The 21597-nt window shown below is 40.2% G+C and overlaps 1 protein-coding gene across 1 annotated transcript in view; it reads left to right on the top strand.

Annotated features, from left to right (window-relative positions):
• The window catches only part of FREM2 (FRAS1 related extracellular matrix 2), a 147074-nt gene extending 137110 nt beyond the window's left edge, over positions 1 to 9964 (top strand). Inside the window, exons 21-24 of the mRNA XM_074815803.1 lie at positions 1564 to 1690; positions 3053 to 3240; positions 4156 to 4302; positions 5979 to 9964. Coding sequence (XP_074671904.1) covers positions 1564 to 1690; positions 3053 to 3240; positions 4156 to 4302; positions 5979 to 6491 — 975 coding nt within the window. The 3' untranslated portion in view covers positions 6492 to 9964. The remainder of the gene's footprint in view (positions 1 to 1563; positions 1691 to 3052; positions 3241 to 4155; positions 4303 to 5978) is intronic.
• Positions 9965 to 21597: the final 11633 nt, after the last annotated feature.

Genomic DNA, 21597 nt, shown 5'->3' with positions numbered 1-21597 from the left:
ATTTAAACTACACTCATAAATAATAGCTACATGTCAGCCACTGGCAGCACTAAGACTTACACATAAAACTGAAATAAAAATAGTAACATAAAATAGGATGCCTGGATGCCTAAGAGATGTATTCATACCTATATTCATAGTATTTCCCCAGGCCACTGCTCTTACCATTGTTGTAAACTGTGTGGCTGAAGTCCAGTGCCTTTAGCTGAATACACACTTCTTGTTTCCTATTCAGTGGACTTTTACTCTACCCAGGAAGAGCTTGATGAGGCCATGCTTCATTCTCTTTCAGAACCACAGCTGGAAACCAGTTGTGCCAGTCAGGTATTTGAAGCTGTGGGACTGCAGTCCAATAGCCTGAATCCCAGGCATTTAGAAGGAATCATTCCAAGAAAATGGAAATTATTTTTTCAATTATTATTTCTGTGAAAATTCTATGGGGATAGGGTTCCTCTTTCCGAAGAGTAGCAGTGGGTTTATGAAAATATTTCAGCTATACATTCTTCTTGCCAAATCCTGTTGCTTTGATAGTTTTGGGACTCTACTGTGAAAAAAGGATTTGAAGAAGAATAAATGTGTCAGCTGTATAACTTCCAGCAGTAGTTTCCGTTGATATTGTTATATCTGTTTCCATCAGCCCCTTGTCCATGAGCCAGCAAGAATGTTTTCTTTCTGTTTTCCTTCCTGCCTTTACACACATATACATATATATACATAAATACACATACATATGTTAGCATTTTTTTATTTGTTTAGTGGCCTCTTGTTCTTTTTTCTTTTTTTTGAATGTGTGCATCTTCCACATTGTTTCCTCAGGTACACTGCATCTTTTTAAACTTTGGGTTCTCCCCAATTCTTCTGTTCAACATTTTATTTCCCTTTTGTTATGCCATGTCCCTGTATAGTTTGCCTTCAAACTTGTTACAAGGCTCAGTGAGAATCTGCTGCTGATAGTATTGGTTTATTTCATTCTTGTAATCAAGGAAGAACCATAGATAACTATGTCAAATGTAAAAAGATAAATATTAGCATAAAAAGATGTTCAAATGGTTAGGTGCATTTTCACATGCGTGATCTGATACCCTGCAGCACATCAGAAGAACTGATAGTTGCAAATAAATCCTCAGCAATGTGTACTTTCAAGTAATTGGCAGAAGATCAGAAGCAGAGGCGGGACTTGGGTGTAAGAATGAAAATGGGATAGAGAAAACAGGCTGTGATGAGTCAGAGAGAGACAAGTTATTGAGGGAAATATTTTCCTCATGTTACCCCCACACATAAGTTGCTCTGGGCACCTTCTTGGCTGGGATTTGGAAAAATGTGGTGGGAAGAAACTAACCTAGAATCCTATGAAATATCACAGAGGCCGATAAGCCAAAGGTCATATGCATGTAAAATATATAGCAATATATGTCTAGTACAAAGAAATCTTTTGGGTTAAACTGTATTATTGCATGTAGATGTATGGAACTGATAAATAACGTACACTGGGAGAAGATCACACTGTGTTTTAAGAGTCGTTAAAGGATACTTGTTGAAGAGCCTTATGTTTTTGTGTTTTAGGTCAGTGACCCAGTGGCTGCTGAGTTCAGCTTGAATACCCAGATGTTCCTCCTCTCCAAAAAGACACTGTGGCTGTCTGATGGCTCAATGGGCTTTGGGCAAGAAAGTGATGTTGCTTTCTCAGAAGGTATAATTGTGCACAAATCATGCACATTTAATATGTATTCTACAGTATCGTGATCCTGTTTCAGTCAAAACAAGATAGGAGTAAGGGATTGGGCTTGCTGCTTGTGTTCTTTTGCATTTGCCTTTCCTACCTGGCAGTTTACATCAGAGCTGTTGGACAATCTGCCCTGAAACTTATTTCTGAGGGTTACAGTACTGGTGCCATTTCTCATAAGCTGAGCACTTTATAAACATTGGCTGATATTAAGAACATTCCTTGTTGATAAGTGAATATTACAGTCTTTTTGTTGTGGGTGAGTGTACCAGGTCTGGCCACTACAGTGCTGTGCTTTGCATCTGTGGCTAAAACAGTGTTGATAACATGCCAATGTTTTGGCTGCTGTACTTGCACAGCATCAAGGCTTTCTCCCTTCCCCCTGTCCTCCACTGAGTACGCTGGGGGTGAGTTGATTGATTCAATTGATACATCTGTCGGTGGACCTAAGCAGTCACTTTCCCAGGCTTTCCTCATGTGTCTCTTTTGCCTGTTTATTAGAGTTCCAGAACCTTGAATACATGACTGTCTTTTGTGATGTATTTGCACAGTCTCTTGAACAGCAGGTGCCTGGTCTCCCTCTCTCAAAGTCTGTAGTTGCTCCACATTGTTGTAAAAGCAACGCAACATTTCTCCTTTCCTTCTCCAGATTCTCAATCTTCCTAACCACTTTCTATCATATGTATCTGACCACTGCACACAGTATGCTTTTCTTGCCTGTGTAGCAATGGCCCAGGTTATTTGTACAGGCCTGGCAAGCATGTCTTATCTTAAACATTATCAGAGAGCTGAAATGCAATCACATGCTAGGGAGCCAAGTCTCGGAAAATGTCTGAGTGACTTTTCATAATGTTCATTTCACTTGTACAGTATGCCAGTCTTACCAAGTATAAGTAAACGCTTATGCAGCCTGAACAGGATTCTACTAACATAAAAAAGAGCATGTCTTCAACAAAGCGCATTGTCAGGAGGCCAAAACTCTACACCTGTTCTGGTGCAGAGGAATACATAATATTTAAGTCACTTTTTTAATGTGAAAGCCCAAGTATAGCCCAGAATTAAAGCAGTCCTTGAACTGCTTCGGGTTATAGCAACAGTAAGTGGCCTCCTACTGCTATTATGTGGCCCAGAGTGCATGGAAGAGTGTGCATGGCCTTTGACAATGGCCATGCACGGCCTTTCCCTGTGGAGGAAGCTGGGTGGCAAGGTGTCTTTGGATATAGTTACATTACACTTCACTAAGCTTCTTGACTAGGTTTATTAACTTAGCCTCAGCACTGTGCTCAGTGTTCCAGTGTAATAGAATGTGAACTGCCTGCATGTTTACAGGTGATACCATATATGGTCGGGTGATGGTGGATCCAGTGCAGAATTTGGGCGATTCCTTCTACTGTAGCATCGAGAAAGTTTTCCTGTGCACAGGAGCTGATGGATATGTACCCAAATATAATCCATCCAACACTGAATATGGGTGCCTTGCTGATTCTTCATCCCTTCTGTACAGGTTTAAGATTGTGGTAAGTATTCTAATTCTGGGAGGATGCACATACATATTTTTAATTCTTGTTCTAACTTCTTTTTTATTCAAAGCCAACTGTTCTTTAAAATGTTCTCAATGACACCAAATTTTTGACTCGAGCTGCAGGCTAGCATGAACTGATGAAGGCAGTATCTTACCTTTCTCCCTCCTGGTTCCATTCTTAATCTTTCTGGGAACACTCATCATTTAGAGTTTGACCTAAGTTAGAATCCCAAGATAGGCTTTTTCTCTGCATTGTCTATAACCACTGACCATAGAGGGAGTCTTAGGAGAATTGCAAGTTAAGGATTGGAATTTGTTGCATCTTTAGCTATCCAAAATGTATTGTATAATGTAAAGTTAGTCATCCAGGTTGCCTCTGTAGTCAATAGGGAAAAAGAGATGCCTCTAAAGCTTAGAATATCTGAGATCATTTCCCTTCTGAAAATAATTATTGAGTAAACCTAGATGACTACAGACCTGATGCCCAACTTTTAAAGAGTTAACTTTAAGTAAGATGATTATCTAATTATCTAAACTAATTTAGCTGAATGTCTGTTAATAGAAATGAAAGGTTGCTTCTTTAAAATAGGAAATAGACTTCTTACTTTCATTTCAGACCACATTTATGTATCTTTTTTTATTTTAGAAATGTAGCTATGGTTGTTCTCTAGTGTTTCCCCCTTGTATTTCAACAAAAATGTCTTCAGGCAAGAGATTAAATAGGAGTTAGTACAAGTCAGATGTGACCACAGCTGCTTCTCATGTCTTTTGTCTTGATATTACTCTGGATTGCATAAAATAACATGTATAAATTACACAATTTATACATTGAGTATAAATATTAGAACTGTTTTTCCTAGAAAAAAAAAATCTGTGTTTTACAAACTTTTTTTCCTCCATGACTATGTAGGACAAAGCTCAGCCAGAGACGCAAGCCACAAGCTTTGGAAATGTGCTTTTTAATGCAAAGCTTGCAATAGATGATCCTGAAGCAATTCCGTTAGTTAAACAGCCAGGCTCTGATGGATTTAAAGTAGACTCAACTCCTCTATTTCAGGTATGATTTCTGTAGCTTATTAGCAAGAGTACTGAACCAAGAAAGAAATACTTGCACAAGAAATGTTGTTAACAGTAAGTCATATTGAAGCCAATAGAAAGATTTATTCTGACTCCAGTGACAGTCAAACAGGACTATAAATGCTTAAAAATTTCTAGATATAAAATTTGGAGCGCTTATTAAAAGATTTCTGTGGGGATACTATGCTTTTCTCTTGCTTAATTCCACAGTCTATCCAGAAATTATACAAATTATCTTATGCATTTCTTCTAAGAACTTGATAAGTTTGTTGTTACACAGCATTATTTTATTGCTTCCCATCTCACTTGTCAAAGACGAAAAGTAAAAGAATTGTAAGCATTTATAGTGAACTTCATCAAAATCTAGTTGATATTCAGCATTTTCTGTGCAATTCTTTCCTTGCAAACTTGCACATTGTGAAACATCTAAGCACTGGAAAGCCTAGAAATTGACAACTAAAGGGTGCAACTGCTTCTTAATTAAATATAATCCCTCAGCTGTGTGTGTTCATCCCTTTGATCTATATAACCTAGCCAGGAGTTGTCTCTTCGTTATTTCTTTAGTATTTGCAAAACTATGTGCAAAACTCAAGTGTACAAATTAGTAGGAAAAAATGTTGAGGAGATTCTAATCCTATGCCTGAGCACTTAGTATTAAAGGTCACACTGTAACCAATGGAATATTTAACAGAACAGCTTACTTACCATTATAAAAAGGGTTTCATAATCTGCCCCCCATGAAAATGAAATCTCATTTTTTATATGAAGAATCCATTTCCAATAATGCAGTGGTTTTTGGTCCTCATTCTGTCAAAAGAATGAGAACATGAAGAAACAACAGTATATCCTGAGAAAGACTTGGAAAAACAAGAGTAAAATAGAAAATGTATTATTCCTCACATAACAAAACTTGTCTGCAACCACTGAAATTATCAGCCAGTAGCTTTAAGACAGTATTCAGACAAATCTACTGGACCTTGTGGAGGCCAAATCTATTATGTATCCAGAAAATATAAGACAAATTCAAGGAAGATAGCATCATCTCATGCAGACTTCAGGGAATCACGCAATCACAGAATGGATGAGGTTGTCAGGGACCCCTGGAGGTTGTCTGTTGCAACCCACTGCTCAAAGCAGGGTCACCTAGAGCAGGTTGCCCAGGGCCATGTCCAGTTGGATTTTGAATATCTCCAAGGATGGAGACTCCACAGCCTCCCTGTTCCAATGTTCAACCGTCCTCACAGTAAAAAACTGTTTTCTTATGTTAGGATGGAAATAAAGCCACAGCCAGGGCCTAGTCAGCTGGCAGGTTGGGCCTGGAAGGTCCTCTTCTGTGGTCTGTCTACAGCTGAGGTTCTTTGTATGACCATTGGTACTAACAGTACAAAAAAAAAGTGCCAAGGCTGTGCTTCTTCATCAACCTGATAACCATAGAGTCTGGCCACGGAGAGGAATGGAGACCACCCCAACTTAAAACTTTGGTAGAAAACGTGGTTCCTCTGGTGCTCATTGGCACACAGTGAGGGCTTATCTGTGCGTGATTTGAAAGTACTTGTCCAGGCAATCAATTCAGAACAATGATTGATTTCCTCTGTGTATAGTGCTGTCCCAATTGTGTACGTCTGTGTTGAAATACAAAAAATTGTGTCTTTCTAGGTGTCTTTGGGTAGGGAGTGGTACGTCCATACAATCTACACTGTACGTTCAAAAGAGAATGCTAACCGTGGAATCGGCAAAAGAAGCGTGGAGCACCAGTACCACTCACTCTTTAGTGGTGGGAGCCCAGGAGCATCGACACAGAGACGTCACAAGAGGGGAGCTGAGCAGGACCCAGAACTTGCAAAAGACATTGGAGTAGAAAATGACCGAGGAACAAACATACAGCACATAGCGCTAGATCGCACCAGCAAGAAACAGGTTCCTCAAAGGGAGATTGCAGTCAATGGCGTTCTCCCCAGGGAACTGAATAACCAAAGTGCAGGGGTCAGTGTAGTCACAATCATTGGTGGAGCTGCTGCCATTTTCCTTGCCATCTGTTTAATTGCAATCATCATTTTGCTTCTAAAATGGAAACAAAATTCTGAGAAGAAGGAAGCCACAAAGGAGTCGGGCAGCAATGAACCAATGATGCTACCGTATAATTACACCAGTGACAGCTCAGAGGTTTGATTCCAAGACCACAGGATTCAAGCCTGAGTCTCCAGAGTGCCTCAAAAAAACCTTGAACTGCACTTTGTTAGCAGCAGATCATGGTGACTCATGAGGAATAAAGAGTTCACATGCTTCTAGGTGTACTTGAAATTTTTTATTCTGAACTCTTGCTGCCATTATCAACAATAGAAGAATCCATACCAAATCTTCCACTTTGCACGAAATCTGATGTCCCTATATCATGCACTAATCTTAAGCAGCAATTCAAGGAACTGCATTGTAAGGGAGACATTTTTGTTTTGTTTTTGTATTTTCTGACATTTCAATAAAGTAGAAGAAACTATCCAAAGGTGCTATATATCCTGTCTGCAATAAGAGAGGAAATCTGTTTCTTCGGAAACAGAGAATACTTGAGAGGAGGAGTCCTTACACTCTTCAGTTAAATTTTGTACTGTTTCTCACAAAGAACTCAATGTCTACAATTAGTCTGAAGGGTGATGAAATGCCTTAGGCATGAATCCTCCCTCCTATAAGCTTTTAACTTCACTTAAGCTGTACCAGTGATTTATTTTTATTTTTTTTTTACTTACGTGTAACTGAACTTTTCCAAAAAACAGCTAGATTAGACAGCATAACATTGAGGACAGTTGCATGTCACAGAATACAATATATACTCTTTTCTGCAAATTCCTATTCAGATATTTAATCTGAGAATTTTTTTCCTTATTTATGTTTATGTAAAGCCAAAGAATGCAACAAATCCAGAAAGAATTTTGTTATTCACAGAAACTGGATGCTTATGTCCTCTTAAGTTTATAATGGATCATGGAAGTGTTGTAAGGTAAATTATATTTGTCAGTGCATATCCACTGCTGGGAAATGCAAGCATTGGTATTTCAGTACCTAGAGAAGATAATAGAGTTAAATTCAAAATGCAGAGGACAAGGTTCTGCCTGAACTGAGCCTAGGAATCATGATACTGAATCCAGCATGTGATTGTCAGTTGCCTTATTAAATGGCAACAAAGTGAAGTAGAAATTAACATTTGATTGAATCAAGTAGTATTTATTACTGTATAATCACAACACATCTTGACAAACATGCTGGGTCATTGTTGGGCATTTTTTAACAAGTGACTACTTTTGCAAGAGTAATTCTAATTTTCTCTCAGCGTTCTTGATTTGGGTAACATGACAGCATGATGTTCCACAGAAGTTTGGATCAGCAGTATCCCATGTCAGTTCTTATCCAGACAGGACCTGCTCTGTCCCAAAGATATCCTGCCAAATGCTTGGCTATGAAAGCTATGTAACCTTCAGGACAGATTGTCCCATTTGTCACACCAGCGTTATATACAAGAAAGTCATTTCAAGTCAATGGAGTTAAAGCATATAAAGTATATAAAATCCGAATCAGGCCATTGAGATTGTTGCCTTGAAATACCTGTTCCTTCCACCATCTTGTGGTGATGGGTGTGGGCAGCCCCCAAACTATCTTCAGCTGCAGTACACTTGGTATTTTGTATTCTGGGAACCATGCTGCAGAGATCTGCGTTAGCTGAGCAGAATCCAACTTGAAAGCAGCCTGGCTGCAAGGACACAATGCTGCCTCTGAACTAAAAAATCCATCTACAAGACTTCCTGGCCTGGCTGTGGTGCTCTGTCAACACAGATAGACCTGACCTAGTAATTCTGCACAATCGTCCTCTGAGCCATAAAGACTCAGAAACATTGAGGACTACTTGCCTGGGAATATCTGTGTTATGATTCATGGCGCAGTGTGAATATGCCCACAGAGGGACTCATGTTGATATCTCTTGCTCTAGATTTATATTGTTATGACTTGACTCATTTAATACGGTTTCATCAGTTTTTCACCAAATGAATCAGATCAGAATCTGTCCTACCTTTTCTAGGTTTTCTGAAGACTGTGATTCAGACTGCTTAATTGAAGGATGTTTGCAGCAACCTAACAGTCAAACTCCATTACTAAAATCATGCAGTCATCTTTTGTTTTAATTTATCTGAGTTCTAGCCTGAAACAATTATCCACAGGACATGCCCAGTGCATTAGACCTTTTCCCTAGTCACCTGACATTAATTTACTCTTTTAATGAAGTTCCTGGTTTTGTGATTCATGTATTGTGTGTGCAAGATTGAGCAAAGACTTAACCCACAGATACTTTTATATTTAGTTTAAGTTCACAACTAAATTGACAAGGTAACCTGAGATCAAATTTGCCTTTGTGCCTATATGTGAAATCACTATGATAATAAGAAACGCAGAACTTGTCTCCTAGAACCTGCATGTTTGGATAATAGCAGTTAATGATTCTACAGTAAAATGGGACACATGTAAATAATAGAACATTTTAATATTTATAAAATGCCTGGTTTATATAAGCAGAGAAGATCTTTTTTAAAAAATATCTATAAAATACAGAAATTAGGTGTTTATCAGTAGAGTTATTTTTCTGCTTTTGAATTTTTAACAGACTTAAATATCATTGAAGTTGTTTGCAGGCAAAATCTTTTTTTAATTATTATATCTTTTTGTAAAATCACATCAAAAAACATGTGTTCTACAAGCAAGATATTTAGCCCCATAAACAACTTGATCACTGCTTTGAAGAGCATCTTATTACAACTTTGTAAAATGTTTAGGTTGATGGGGATTATCAGACCAATGTTTTTCTAAGAATATATAAAATAATAGTGCAAACTCGTGATAACAAAGAAAAACACAAAGCAAACACTGAAAAGCTGGACAAGCATGAGTGAGATTCATGAGTCAGATATCGAAGTCCTCTGCCTGGGAAGAAAATCCCAATGTTTTCAGTAAGGCCTGGTGGATTTGTCCCATTCTCAAGAAACTGGATTTCTTACAATTCAGTGAACTATAAATACATCTGTAACAGCATGCCTTTTTTATTATGGCTTCAAGGTTTTAGATTTCAGCAACATGTTTTGGAGGCTTATTAACATTTTCCCTTCTACTTAACAAGTGGCCTTGTTTATACTAACCTGAATAAGTGCCTCATTCCCAGTTATGTGCACAAATATATTAATATTTATGTATCCATGCAATAAACTGAGTATATTTTATATATATATTTAATCTATTTCCAGATTATGTATTCAATCCTCTTTTCCCTGGAGATGCTTATTCTGCTAGCAGTAATACCATTTGTTAAACCATTTATACGATAATTACTATGTTTAAATTTGTTATCAATCTGTCAAAAATCTTTCCATGCATATTTATTTGGAACAATTTTTTGCTTATGTCTATGACTGTGATATTTGGCATTTGTATCAGGAGAAAAATAAAACTACTTCTGTTTTGGTTACTGATCTAAAATTTGTGTATGAATATCACACTGAGGAGAGGGGTCAGTAATGCAGTGTTAAGAAAAAATAATTTGTCACATTGATGGAAGAACATAAACTTACTACTGTGTTTGCAATAAATCTCACTGCTTTGTGCCTGAACTGATTGTTTCCTGCTCATGAAATGTTCAGCACAGGGGTTGTTTTTTGATCATTGCTGTTGCACTCATGGCTCAGGGATTTTTCTTTCAATTCTAGCACATCAGACATCTCTAGATATCTGCAAGATCTTTGTAGGTTGGATTGCCACATTGCTGTGTGCTGGCAGTGTTTATTGTACTAGACTCATTGACAAGTGAAGGTGAGTCTGCAGGAAGCAGTTCTCTTGTTCCTGCAGCGCTGATGTTGCTGTCAGTTGTTTCTTGTGCCAGCTCATTAGACTTTTTCCCAGCGGCAGAAGAATCGGGTTAGAAATACGTGAGATGTAGACGCAGTGAAACTGGTTCTTTATATATATCTATATGCACATACTACGATCAAGAAAGAAAAAGCAACTCTGAACCTTTCCCCTCTTGCTCCACCCTTTGTAAACTGGCCGGCACTGGCTTCTGATCTCTGTGTGAACTTAAGCAAGCACCCCCCTCTTTCACTGTCAGAAAGGCTATACTTGACGGCTAGTTACACGAGTGACACAGTATATTTACCAACTGCCATAAGGAAGGATAAACTATCAGGCAGTGATTCCTGCTTTGCTATGTCTGTTCCCTTCCGCTACCTAAACTTGCTCCTGTGAATTACACTCTTAGCAGTTACTTAGACTGAGCCGAGCTGTCTGGTGTCATATCTGTGAGCTCTGTCTTGTGATTTGTGCCAGGACAAATCAGATAGGAAGTGATTCTGTCCTGCTCCAATATAAATAGCTATATACAATCTGGTCACAGGACTATAGCACTATCAATAAATCAAAGGACATTAATTTCCCTCTCAGATCATCCACAGCAATCAAGTCATGTCCATGTTTGTTTTGGCAATTAGTGGTATTCTGACACTACTGAAGTGTCCGAGTGTGTTCTAACAGGTCCAAGGATGACATTCCCTCCACAGCCCAAGCATGGTTACATTTCAGCATTTATAAGAGTCAGGGGTTTTTAATGCATCCTCACTGTCTTTTGAAATAATTACTCAGCTCCTACCTCAAAAGAATTCAGCTCTTACCACTGAATGCTTTAGCTTTGGAAGCTGTTCAGTAAATTACTCCCAAGTAATCGACTCCTTGAGTTTTGGTTTTCTTATTATTTATCTCAAGAGATAATCCAGTCAGAATTCACTTGTCCCTACTGTTGTTTTGGTTACTTAACCATTGACTTCCAGTAAAAATGAAGGGAACATCTAGAAGATTCTTAAATTATGCATCTTGTTTCATTTCATGGCCAATGTTCAAGCATGCGCTGGATTCCTGCTATCTCCTGTTACCTGCATTTTCATGATACAAGTTTTTCCTCAGTGTGAGTAAAATTCTCCAGTTAAACTAGTGCAACTGGAAAATCAGGTGTTACAATTGTCACCTCTAGCATCTTTTTGACCAGTTTTTGTAGCAAATGCTCTAAGTCAGTTACCATGGAAGGCATTCTGGGTATGTGCATGATGTACCCACCTCTTCAATAATATAATAATTTCTGCTTTTCTCCCTCCTGCATTCACTTCCAAAAAAGCATATAATAGAACTGAGACAGCAAATGACAAAAAGAATGATAAAAGTTAAGGAATGTCTTCCACATAGGGAGAGATGAAGTAGATAATACTCTCTTCCACTCTTCAGCCTCAGAAAGAAATATCCAGTGGAGAGTATTACAGATGTGCATTAAATCCTGGATGTTACAGTGAGTAGTGAACAATGTTTCGCTGTTTCTTGTAGTATTTTAGAGAGATTCCACCCAACAAAATTTGCTGGCTAGAAGGATGAAACAAAGTAGGCAATACATAATCATCAGACCTAAAATTAAAATTCCAAGACTCATTATTGAATGTGTATGCCAAAATAAAAAAGACGTAAAATTCATGGAGGAAAAGTCCATTATAATCAGCTATTTGTTTCAAGAGCTAGTTCAGAAAGCCTGGACTAGAAAAAGCTGACAGGATTCAGGAGAAGGATCAAGCTGTTCATCTTCTCTTTCCTTTCTCTTCTCTACAACTCCACTACCAGGCACCCAACCCAGAAAAGCCACTCTCATGCCCTAACAGTTGTACAAAGAGCTGCCAGTCCCAGGAGTGAAATTGATAATATTAAGTAAAAAAAACCATAATGTGGTTGTTTTTTTCTTGGGGTAAGAGGGAATGAAAGTTTCCTTTTGTCACACCCTAGGTCTCTAATAGCTGGCTTACCTGCACCTCACATCTGCCTAGACCTCCTGCTGAGGACTGCTTGAAATGGCAGAATGGGTCCATAGCCTTTTCCTGGCACATACCCTGTGAAGGCACATGGTCTGGACAGAATGAGGTAAAGCATCTGGAGAGAGGAAAGTGCGGGTAGAGGTAAAAGATATTGTTGGTTATTTACCTTATAAATGTTCTCCATTTATTCTCTGCTGTTTTTATCAAAAGGTTAAAAGACTATTTCTTGGGCTATCAAATGTCTCTTTCACTGATGTATTTTTTTTCTTACGTTTCTAATGGCACCAAAATGATCCTGGCAAGAAAGAAACATAAATACCAAATTCTTTAAAAGTACTGACTCATGGGGATGTGGCTGGTCTTCTCTTCCATTTCTTTGCAAGAGACCTGGATTTCAATACAACAAGCTACACTGTGTCCCACAGGGACTGGTGCCCCGTATTGTCAAGTCTGTGAAACAGAGGCTGGAGCAGAATCTGGCTAATTGTTCAGAACAACAAAAGCCTCTGTCTTTAGGGACAAAATGATGTGGATATGTCAGGAGGTTGGCTTCATAGCAGGTGTCCTCCTATGCCCACATCTCATAGCAGCATCACACAACAGTGCCACAGACCACCTCATCAATGGTGTGCCTTACACAGGCACAGGATTCCTAGTCTTCTGTTGTCAGGATCTTGAAATCCTCTCTCCCAGTAGGAGAAAGGGAAAGGTTTATATCCACCCTCAAAAGGCTTCAGCTGGAGAAAAATTTGGAATGGCTTTATGAGCACCAGCAGCTGCCCATGCATCACCCATACAGCAACTTTCATGTACTCAGGACTTAGCAGAGGTGCCACATGATGCCTTCAGTGTCCCATGGAACCCTAAAGCACCAGAGTGTGCAGTACAGCACAGGCACTCTTGGGGTTCCTCTGCACCCCAGGAAACTTCTTCCATCTCAGGTTGTAATGTCAACCGCTAACTTGTCATGCTACACAGGGGATGTGCTCATTTTATGTCACGTCTTCCAAGACTTCAGAGGCAAAACTCTCAGCAGACCATGTTCACTTCACCTAAACTCCACTCAGATCCTAACTTAGGTGAACTTCAGTAACAAAGTCCAAAAAAACCCAGTTATGGACTGTATCATGATGGACACAGACACCTAAAGGTTGCTTGAACAGAAGTGCAATGGGGGAGTGCAATTCTCACTGCCAATTAAGGGTCTACATGCAGGGTTCATTTATGGGAAATCTTGATTCACTGACAGTGATTCTCAACCCATCAGGCTGTGCACTGGGATCTAACCTGCCTGCAGGAAGTACCCAGAGTGGTGCGTGGCTGAAATTCTTTCATTGTTAACTTAAATGTTTTTAACCAGACTGGCATCGCAAAAAAGATAAGTTTCAGAGGCAGAACCCACTTCTTGCTCTTATGGAGTCAGGCTAAATGTGAGCAGTTCAGAAACTGCTTTCTCTTGCTTACAGTTTTTTTCTGAGCTAGTTGTATAGTTAGGTATCTTGTTCAGGAAATTCAGATTCTGATATCAGACATTAGCCTGAAGAGATCTGTGTGCACACCTGCAACTGTTATTGCACCTATTTATTACTATTTCCTCAGCTGTGGTGATTTTCCTACCCTGCAACACTGCGCTCAGAGCAGGACCACCAATAACAGCTTCTGTCTGAGCTCTTTTGGCTTGGTGCACTCTAGTTTGAATTTTCCTTTCCTATTTGGCTCTCAAAATGAAGGTACTGGGGATATATTTGTCCCCCAGAAAATTTCAGTTTCCTCAGGAAATGTGCATTACACATCTGTAACATCATTATGAATGGTAAGCATGATGCCAACAATTCAAAAAAATTCTTGCAGCATTTATGCATTGCCTGTAGTTCCCACCTGGAACTGTCAGCTGTGGTAGTATGTGTTACTCCAGTCTCCTCATGAAGTGGCCAAGACGTTTTATCCTCCAACAAAATGATTGGTTTCAAGGCATGGCTGCAACAAGTGCACATGTGTGCACACAAACACACATACACAGAAAGAATATGTTTTTATTATTATATAAATTTTATATAGATTTTATTATGTGATACATATTTTAAATTTTACATATAGTTATATATGTGCACTTTATATAGTATGTAATAGATATTGATATATGTAAACAATGCCTATTTTATGTGTGTGTTTATATTTTTGTGTTATATAATACATTTTTTTATTTGTATATAATTCTTCAGAGAAGATCACAAGGATGAAGTGTTACAAGCTGGGAAGCAGAATTCAAGATGTATTTGCCTGGAAGGAATCACAGCAGCCAGACCCACAGCCAAAACCTGAGAACGCACCTCCCAGTACCTGGCATCAGGAAGACTGATCTGATATACACTCTGCTGGAGTCCAGAATAAGCAAACTGGTGACTTCAGCAGTCACAGCTCCTGGAACCAGCAGCTGCAATCTCTACTTCCAGCTTGAACTTTTTAGTCCTGGTCTGATGCTGGATGCCAGGGAGCAGCACAACCATCCCTCCAAATACCTTGTGTTTGGAGAGTAGCAAGTAAATGCATTGAGAAAAAGAGAAGTTAAATGACAAAAGTTCTCCAAACGTCCATGTTTCAGTGCCTCTTCTATTTATTTTATGCCAAGATGCAGGAGCAGGATTTCTCCCTCCTGAGTGTCCTATGCCTGGGGGCTAGAAAACGAGATCCATGGCAGCAGCTTCTGCTTGTGCCCCTCTCCTGGGCTGCTGGCCTCTTGGCTCCCCTTCTGTGACTGCTGTGAGCTGGTTTTGGTCACTCATTAGCAGAGTGTCCTGGAAATGCCCCCAGACAGGGAGAAGACTGCAGGCTCAGTCAGCGAACATGTGCCTCCAAGGACCAGTGACAGGGGATGCTGCCAGCATCTGGGCCACGTGGTCCACAGGCATTTTAAGAGAATCTTTTTCATTTGGTGAAGGTATGGAGTTAAAAGCTAATCAGCTGCCCAGGGAATGAGGGAATTTGGCTGCTAAACAAAGAAGAGCTGTCTGCTGTTGGACGCAGTCCAAGATTTCTCAAAAGGGCCACAAAGGTGCTGCTTTATTCACACATGAATGCCCGTGGACATGGGCCTTGATTCCTCGGTGGCTCCTGGCACCCCCAGCCGGGACAGGAGAGGTCACTTTGTTCCAGCCCAGACCAGCCCTTGCCATCCCTCTGGAGCACTCAAACCTAACTTTCAGTCTGGTTCTCATTAAAAAAGCTGTGACAATTAGTTGTAGAATAATGTGAAAAAGAGAGCTCAAGACGCAAGGAGCATCCTACCTGGTGAGTCACCAACATTGGCTGCAGATGGGTCTTTTTCGTGCCGCTGCCACACAGTGTGAGGTGAACCTGTTGCTTAAAATAGATTGTGGGGTTGGGAAGAGAGATAAATGTGTGCTTTAAAGAAAAATAAGCAGGACAAGCAAGTGCCTGCAGATTAAAAGGCTGTTTGTGCTAACAGTTTCATATAACAGGTTGAATATTCAGAAAGATCTTAATTTAATGACTTCCGAACAAATAGTTCTGTCATCTTCTCTAATTTATTTCTTCTGGGGTTTTGCTTCATATTTTTCTGGCAAATGTAAATTCATTCTACTTTTTACCTGGTGCTATCTCCCACGTACTTTCACTTTAAAGGGAAACCGTCACGTCCGTGTTTATCTTCCTGATATAGATCTTGATAAACTGGTCACACTGTGTGAATTTTATCGTTAGGAAAAAAACCCAACACCAACAAAAAGAAACATTAAAAAATACACACCTGCATTTTACAATTTTTACAATTTTCATAAAATGTTAAAGTCCTGAAAATGAAATGCATGACAACTGACCAGGTGTTTTTCAGCCCTTATGGCATCAGTGAATTACATTGTGTAAACGGGGAAAACAAATAGCCTTCAGTGTTAATACAATCATTAACACCAAAGATATATCAAATTGGTTTTGATCTGGGCTTAGCTTCTTCCTTCCATATCCTTTTACTTTATTACCTTCTTGGTTTTCTTTTACTCTAGATCCTTCCTGCATTTCCTTTACTGTACTTTTTTTTTGCTGCATGAAAATGTTGAAAACATGCCACCTTCTGTTCTTTTTAGCTATTGCACAGTCCCAAGAAAACTAACCTCTGGAAACCTCCATAAAATGACTGCACATCTACACACAGATACATGCAGGCACATGCATGTAAACCTACATATGCACATATCTCTTAAATCTCCCTGAACTATCAAAATCTCTTTATTCACAGGCTTTTCTTTAGTTACACTATTTGCACTCCAGCTGTTAAAATAATTATGCTTACTAAAGCGTTTCCAAGGAAAACAGAAATTAGGCAAATTCTGACCACTGCCGCTGGAAAGTAAAGGGAGAGGAGGAAGGTGATACTTCATCCAGTCTCTCTTTAATGACTGCACTGGATGAAGATCTGTATCTGTTTTTTTTCCTTTTTATCCCCAGCTCCTTCACCTCCACGTGTTTACACCCACACGTATACACTTCCCTTCAGAGCTGCTCTGGGAAAAATCTCCCTCCTCTCCTTTCACAGATGCAGGGGTGCTGAAGAGCTTCTGCCAGGACACCCTGGGCATCCCACTTGCCCACTGCCACAAAACACAGTGGGTTGGGGAGTTCGAAACACAGCTCCAGCCCCAAACTTTTGCTTTTGTGTTTCCTGACTTTTAACCTGAGTTTTTTGTATTGCTGATGATTCATTTTCCAAAAAAAAACCCTCAAGGGGCATTTCTTACATTACCCCTCCACAAGTTTATATCAGTATCCTAGTCTTCTGTTAACCCAAATGAAACACAATATTATGGGTATGAGCAGACTCCTCTGTATAGATTTTCCTACCCATATTTCCTTTATTGCCATTTAAGGAGTCTCCATAACTACAGATAAGCTTGGACTTTGGCAAGGCCTGGCTGTCTCTCCAAACTCCAAGGTATAAGAAATGCTTTATTTTCTTTTCTTTAATCACTAACAAGTAGTGTGTTTCTTTCTAAGAAGCTATGGCTGTGTTCAGGGTTCTTAGCTTCTTTTCACAGAGACTTTGCAGTAGAAGACTATGTAGGCAGGAGATAATTCTGTGTTAGGTGATAGAGGTGAAGAGTGGCACCCATGAGTGTGGGTAGGGGGATGTACATAGCCACAGAAATGGTGTTTGTGGGTTGCCTTTGTAGGCAGATAGGGAGGCGATCAGGGTACATCTCTCAAGGCTGCAGAAAAAGAAGGAATGTCATTTTCTTTATCTGCATTTGCATGACGAGTGTTTTTCTAAGCTCACAGCTGCATTCTTCTGTACCTTATACACATTATCTTGCTTTTGTATGGTCTTGGACTGCTCTGTGTAGAGGATTCTGCCTGGCTGACTCCTTAGAGAGGTCACTTTTAGATATCTGAGTTGCAGATAGGGTTATTTATTCCTTATGAGCACTGTAAATACAATAAAGCCAGACTTTTATTTCTACTATAACCCCCATGGCAGAAGGGCTATCTGCAGACTGCAAAGAGGAATGAGTAAAATAAATATCCTTAGAAGGTATATTTTTTCTCTGTGTTCTTTTAACCTCAGAGATACATGTTATGACAGAGAAGCCAAAGACCCTCTCTGCTTACTCCTGTGTGCCAGAAAGGCGTTAGCATTCTTAAATAGCTGGCCTTATATCACAATTCCTTAAGGCACTTTAATTCCTATTAGAAGTGAAGCTAGCCCTCTGACTACTGTGAAATATGGGGAGCTTAAAGATGATTTAAAATAAACTTTCCCCCTCCCTTCTAATCATATGTGGAATTTAGCTGGAACAGAAAATAGGGGCCCCACATTTTCAAAACATCTGTTTTCCCAGATAAGCTCTTGACTCACAGGGAGTGGGAAAAGAAGAGTGTGTTGCAGTAAATCAGAAAGTCCATAAGGCAATGGAGCGGGGTCAGGCTTCTGACTGCAATAATCACTTCAAAAAGGACGCAAATGAAATAAGTCTTGTTCTTGGCAATAAACTGTGGTGGTCAGCACAAAACATATCATCTTGCCTTCCAGGTCTAATGCCATGAGGCTGATGTAGCTGGGTAGAGCAAGGTGTCCATGACTAGTTCTGAACTGTTCTGCCAACTGAGAACATGCTGACTTTATAAAAACTTACCCTTAAAATATGACTGGAACAACACTACTTTTGCTCTTCTTGCCATTTCTTGCCAAATGATAGACTAGGCAGTAGGTTAAAAAGCTGGATAGAAACCTGGACTTGTATTCAGACAAGTTGGTTTTGGAGACAGTTCAGCAAAGGCTGTGATGTCAAGAGGTGAGCAACTCAGTATCCCAAAGTAAATCCCACCAGAGGTGTCTCAGAAGATAACGCAGGTTTGATTCTGAACTGCCAGTGGGTCACCTGGGACATGTTTGTGGGGGTATTATTCTTTATTTTCTCTTCTTTTTTTTATACACGAATGTTTAAGCACCAGCTGTGCTGAGCATCATGGAGCTCAGCCACACAGCTCACGTACAAGCAGCCTGTGCCACGGAGAACCCCCCGTGTGTGTGTGAACCCAGAGCTGACTCCCCATTACTCCTCCTAATACCTGTCTGGGAAGTAGAAGGGGATCTCAGAAAGCAAGACGCAATTTCACAGATCGTTTCCGTGGTGGAGAGCACAGCTGTCCACTGGATGGCACCAGGACTCTGTCCCTACGCAGCTGCCAGAGGCACCCACGCTTCCCTCCAGCATTCCCGACTCTGTCCCATCACTAGGCCAAGTGGTGCTTTGCAAACAGGTACTGAAAGAGTCTGGAAGCAAAAAGGTAGGTAGGAATTATAGATGTCACTGAAGATGCAGAATGCTGTCACTGAAGATGCAGAATGCTGTCACGTGTGACATTTTTAAAGGGGCATGTATTCTTTTATGCACATACAGGGGTGTGTGACTGAGATGGGAATATTCTGCAGAGTACTTTGTGTTCCTTCCCATACAGGCTGCTATTTCTGAATAATCACATAGAGGATAATCACAGATGTGGAATACACCTTGTCTAACCATAGGATAGAGGGATAAACTTTTTTTTTTTTTTTCAAACTGTGTTGTTCCAAAGCTTCCTTGATGCTTCTTCAAGCTACAGCAACAGCGGTATATAGATGCTGAAGGTTTGGCAGATTCTAGCTGCAAGATTCTATGCCTTAGAGTATTAACATCCCACATGAGACCCAGGTCAGTCGCATTGATGCTACCACAGTGAGTCAACCCTTTTTGGTATCTCAGTGGAGAATGCATGCAGCAAATCTATGGCTGATATTTATAGAATAATGTACAAGTAAATGCTTTTAGTACTCTTCACAGAAACTGAAGCTGGGCTTGCTGCCTAAATTTGCACCTGCAGGGTACTTACCAAAGCCAACAAGCTTTACTGAAGTCACCAAAGAAAGGGGAGGTGTTTGAAAATTCAGTGTTCCATTATAGTATGTTGTATTTCCTAATGATTTCAGATGACTGTTTATGTATTTGACACTGCTCAGGCAGAAATGTAAAAGCCTGTGAAATCGGATCCAGCCCCAAATTTACTTATGAAATTCCTGCTAGTGGCAGCAAGGAGTGAGAAAAAGCCCAAGACTGAGACACTTGGTAGGGGCCAGCCTTGGCACCCCCGTGCTGTGTATAACCAGAGGAGGAGCCTGCCTCACCGTTCAGATGGCAGAGCCTGGTGGGCTCCGGGTGCAGGACTAGACAGTGTCCCAGCCCAGGAACAGCAGGAACAGGTGGGGAATTAGATCTCGGACCTGGGCTTCTTTCTGAGGCTTAGAGTGCCATGGACACTGCACTGGCTCTTTCAAACGTGCTATTTATTTCTTCTGCCTCAGCAAGCCACAGATGGGCACAGCAGGCATGCCCCGTGTATGTAGAAGAAGGAAAGCTAAGAGAGATGCCCAGACGTGGATGACACCAGCTGCCTAAGCTCTCTGCCCCGCCACCCCAAAGAGGGGAGAGCAGAGGTACAACCCCAGCCTTGGCTTTCACAGCAGGGTTGCAGTCAGAGGTGGCAGCAGGATCACTGCTGGGATCACAGGCTGAGGTGGTCCTGAAATGACTGAAAATTCATCTTCCTCATTCAGAAGTCAAGTCAAAATCAAGCATGAATGACCTGGAAATGTGACCCGTGTCATAAAAATACACAGCAGGAAAAGTGTTCACATATTAGCAAGGGAAGATCCATGCTTATTGCAAAATGTGTTGACTAAATAAATGAAAACATCCTTTGTGTTCACATTTTGTTAGAGTTTCAGATTTTTGCACAATGTGTAAACCATGTAATCTGAGCAGGGTGACTCCTGCTACAACTGCCATGTCCAGGCTGGCTACGGTACCTATGCCTGACGGCACAAAGAGGCACGTTCATCCAGATAGCTGCCTAAAAAACTGATGGCTGCAAAAGGTCAGACCTCCATGGCTAAATTTCTGCAGGAAGAAGAGATCAGTGTACACTACCTGAATAACTGTCCCACTGAGCTGCTACAAAAGTCATCCAGCTTTTACTCCTCTATAACATGACAGCATATGCTCTGCCTGCTGCCTGGGGAGGCACTGCAGCTCCTGACACTGAGATGTGGTGTAACTGAGCAACTTCTCCTTTACAATAAAAACAAAACTCTCCTGACACTCATATCCTGTCTCCTTTCCCCCTTTCTCTTTGAATTTCATGCTTGAACATTAAAACCAATGGATCAAACGAAGTAGGACAGCTTCTGATCTTCCAGTGAAGCTGACCCAAAGTTGCTTGGGTGTGATGGAGGTCAAAGCAGAGCCTTCTCCCAGGCTTGGGAGAGAAGAAGCTTTCTTGTGTCTCATGTTTGAGTTACTGGGTGAAGTGAATGTTTTAGATTTAATTTGCAGATCAGAACAAGAAAAGCTGGCAGTGGCAGATAGGTACATGGATAGCTGTGCTTGTACATGGTATGTGATTTTTTTTCTCCTTATGTTTGTGAAACATTTTTTAGTATAATTGTGCAATTGTGTGAAACATTAGAGTATCTCCATTTAACAAGTCAGGAAATCAAGGTATGAGGGTCACTAAGCGTTATAAATTCCTTCTCTAAATTTTGCCTGCACAAAAGGCCTGTTTTCCTTAATATCATTATATGCTCCCAAATCCACAACACTGAATGTGTAACCTTTATTCTTATTCTTCTCAGCTAGTTAAAATCCTAGCTTTTGCCACTATGTTCAAGATGCCTTTTGTTTTTTTAACTTATTCTTATCTTTTTCTCCTATGAAAAGAAGAAAATAATGCCCTAAAGAGACAATCATGTTAATTACAGTCCAGAAGAATGGAAAAGTTGGAAAAGATCAAAATATTTGAAATATGTTTGTGTAGGTAATGTGTATTTGTTACAGTTGGCAGTGAGGAAAAATTGGGTT

This window comes from Strix aluco, chromosome 2 (genome assembly GCF_031877795.1).
Source record: "Strix aluco isolate bStrAlu1 chromosome 2, bStrAlu1.hap1, whole genome shotgun sequence".
Taxonomy (NCBI): domain Eukaryota; kingdom Metazoa; phylum Chordata; class Aves; order Strigiformes; family Strigidae; genus Strix; species Strix aluco.
The sequence above is the reverse complement of the archived record's forward strand: the minus strand, read 5'-3'. Positions and strand labels throughout refer to the sequence as shown.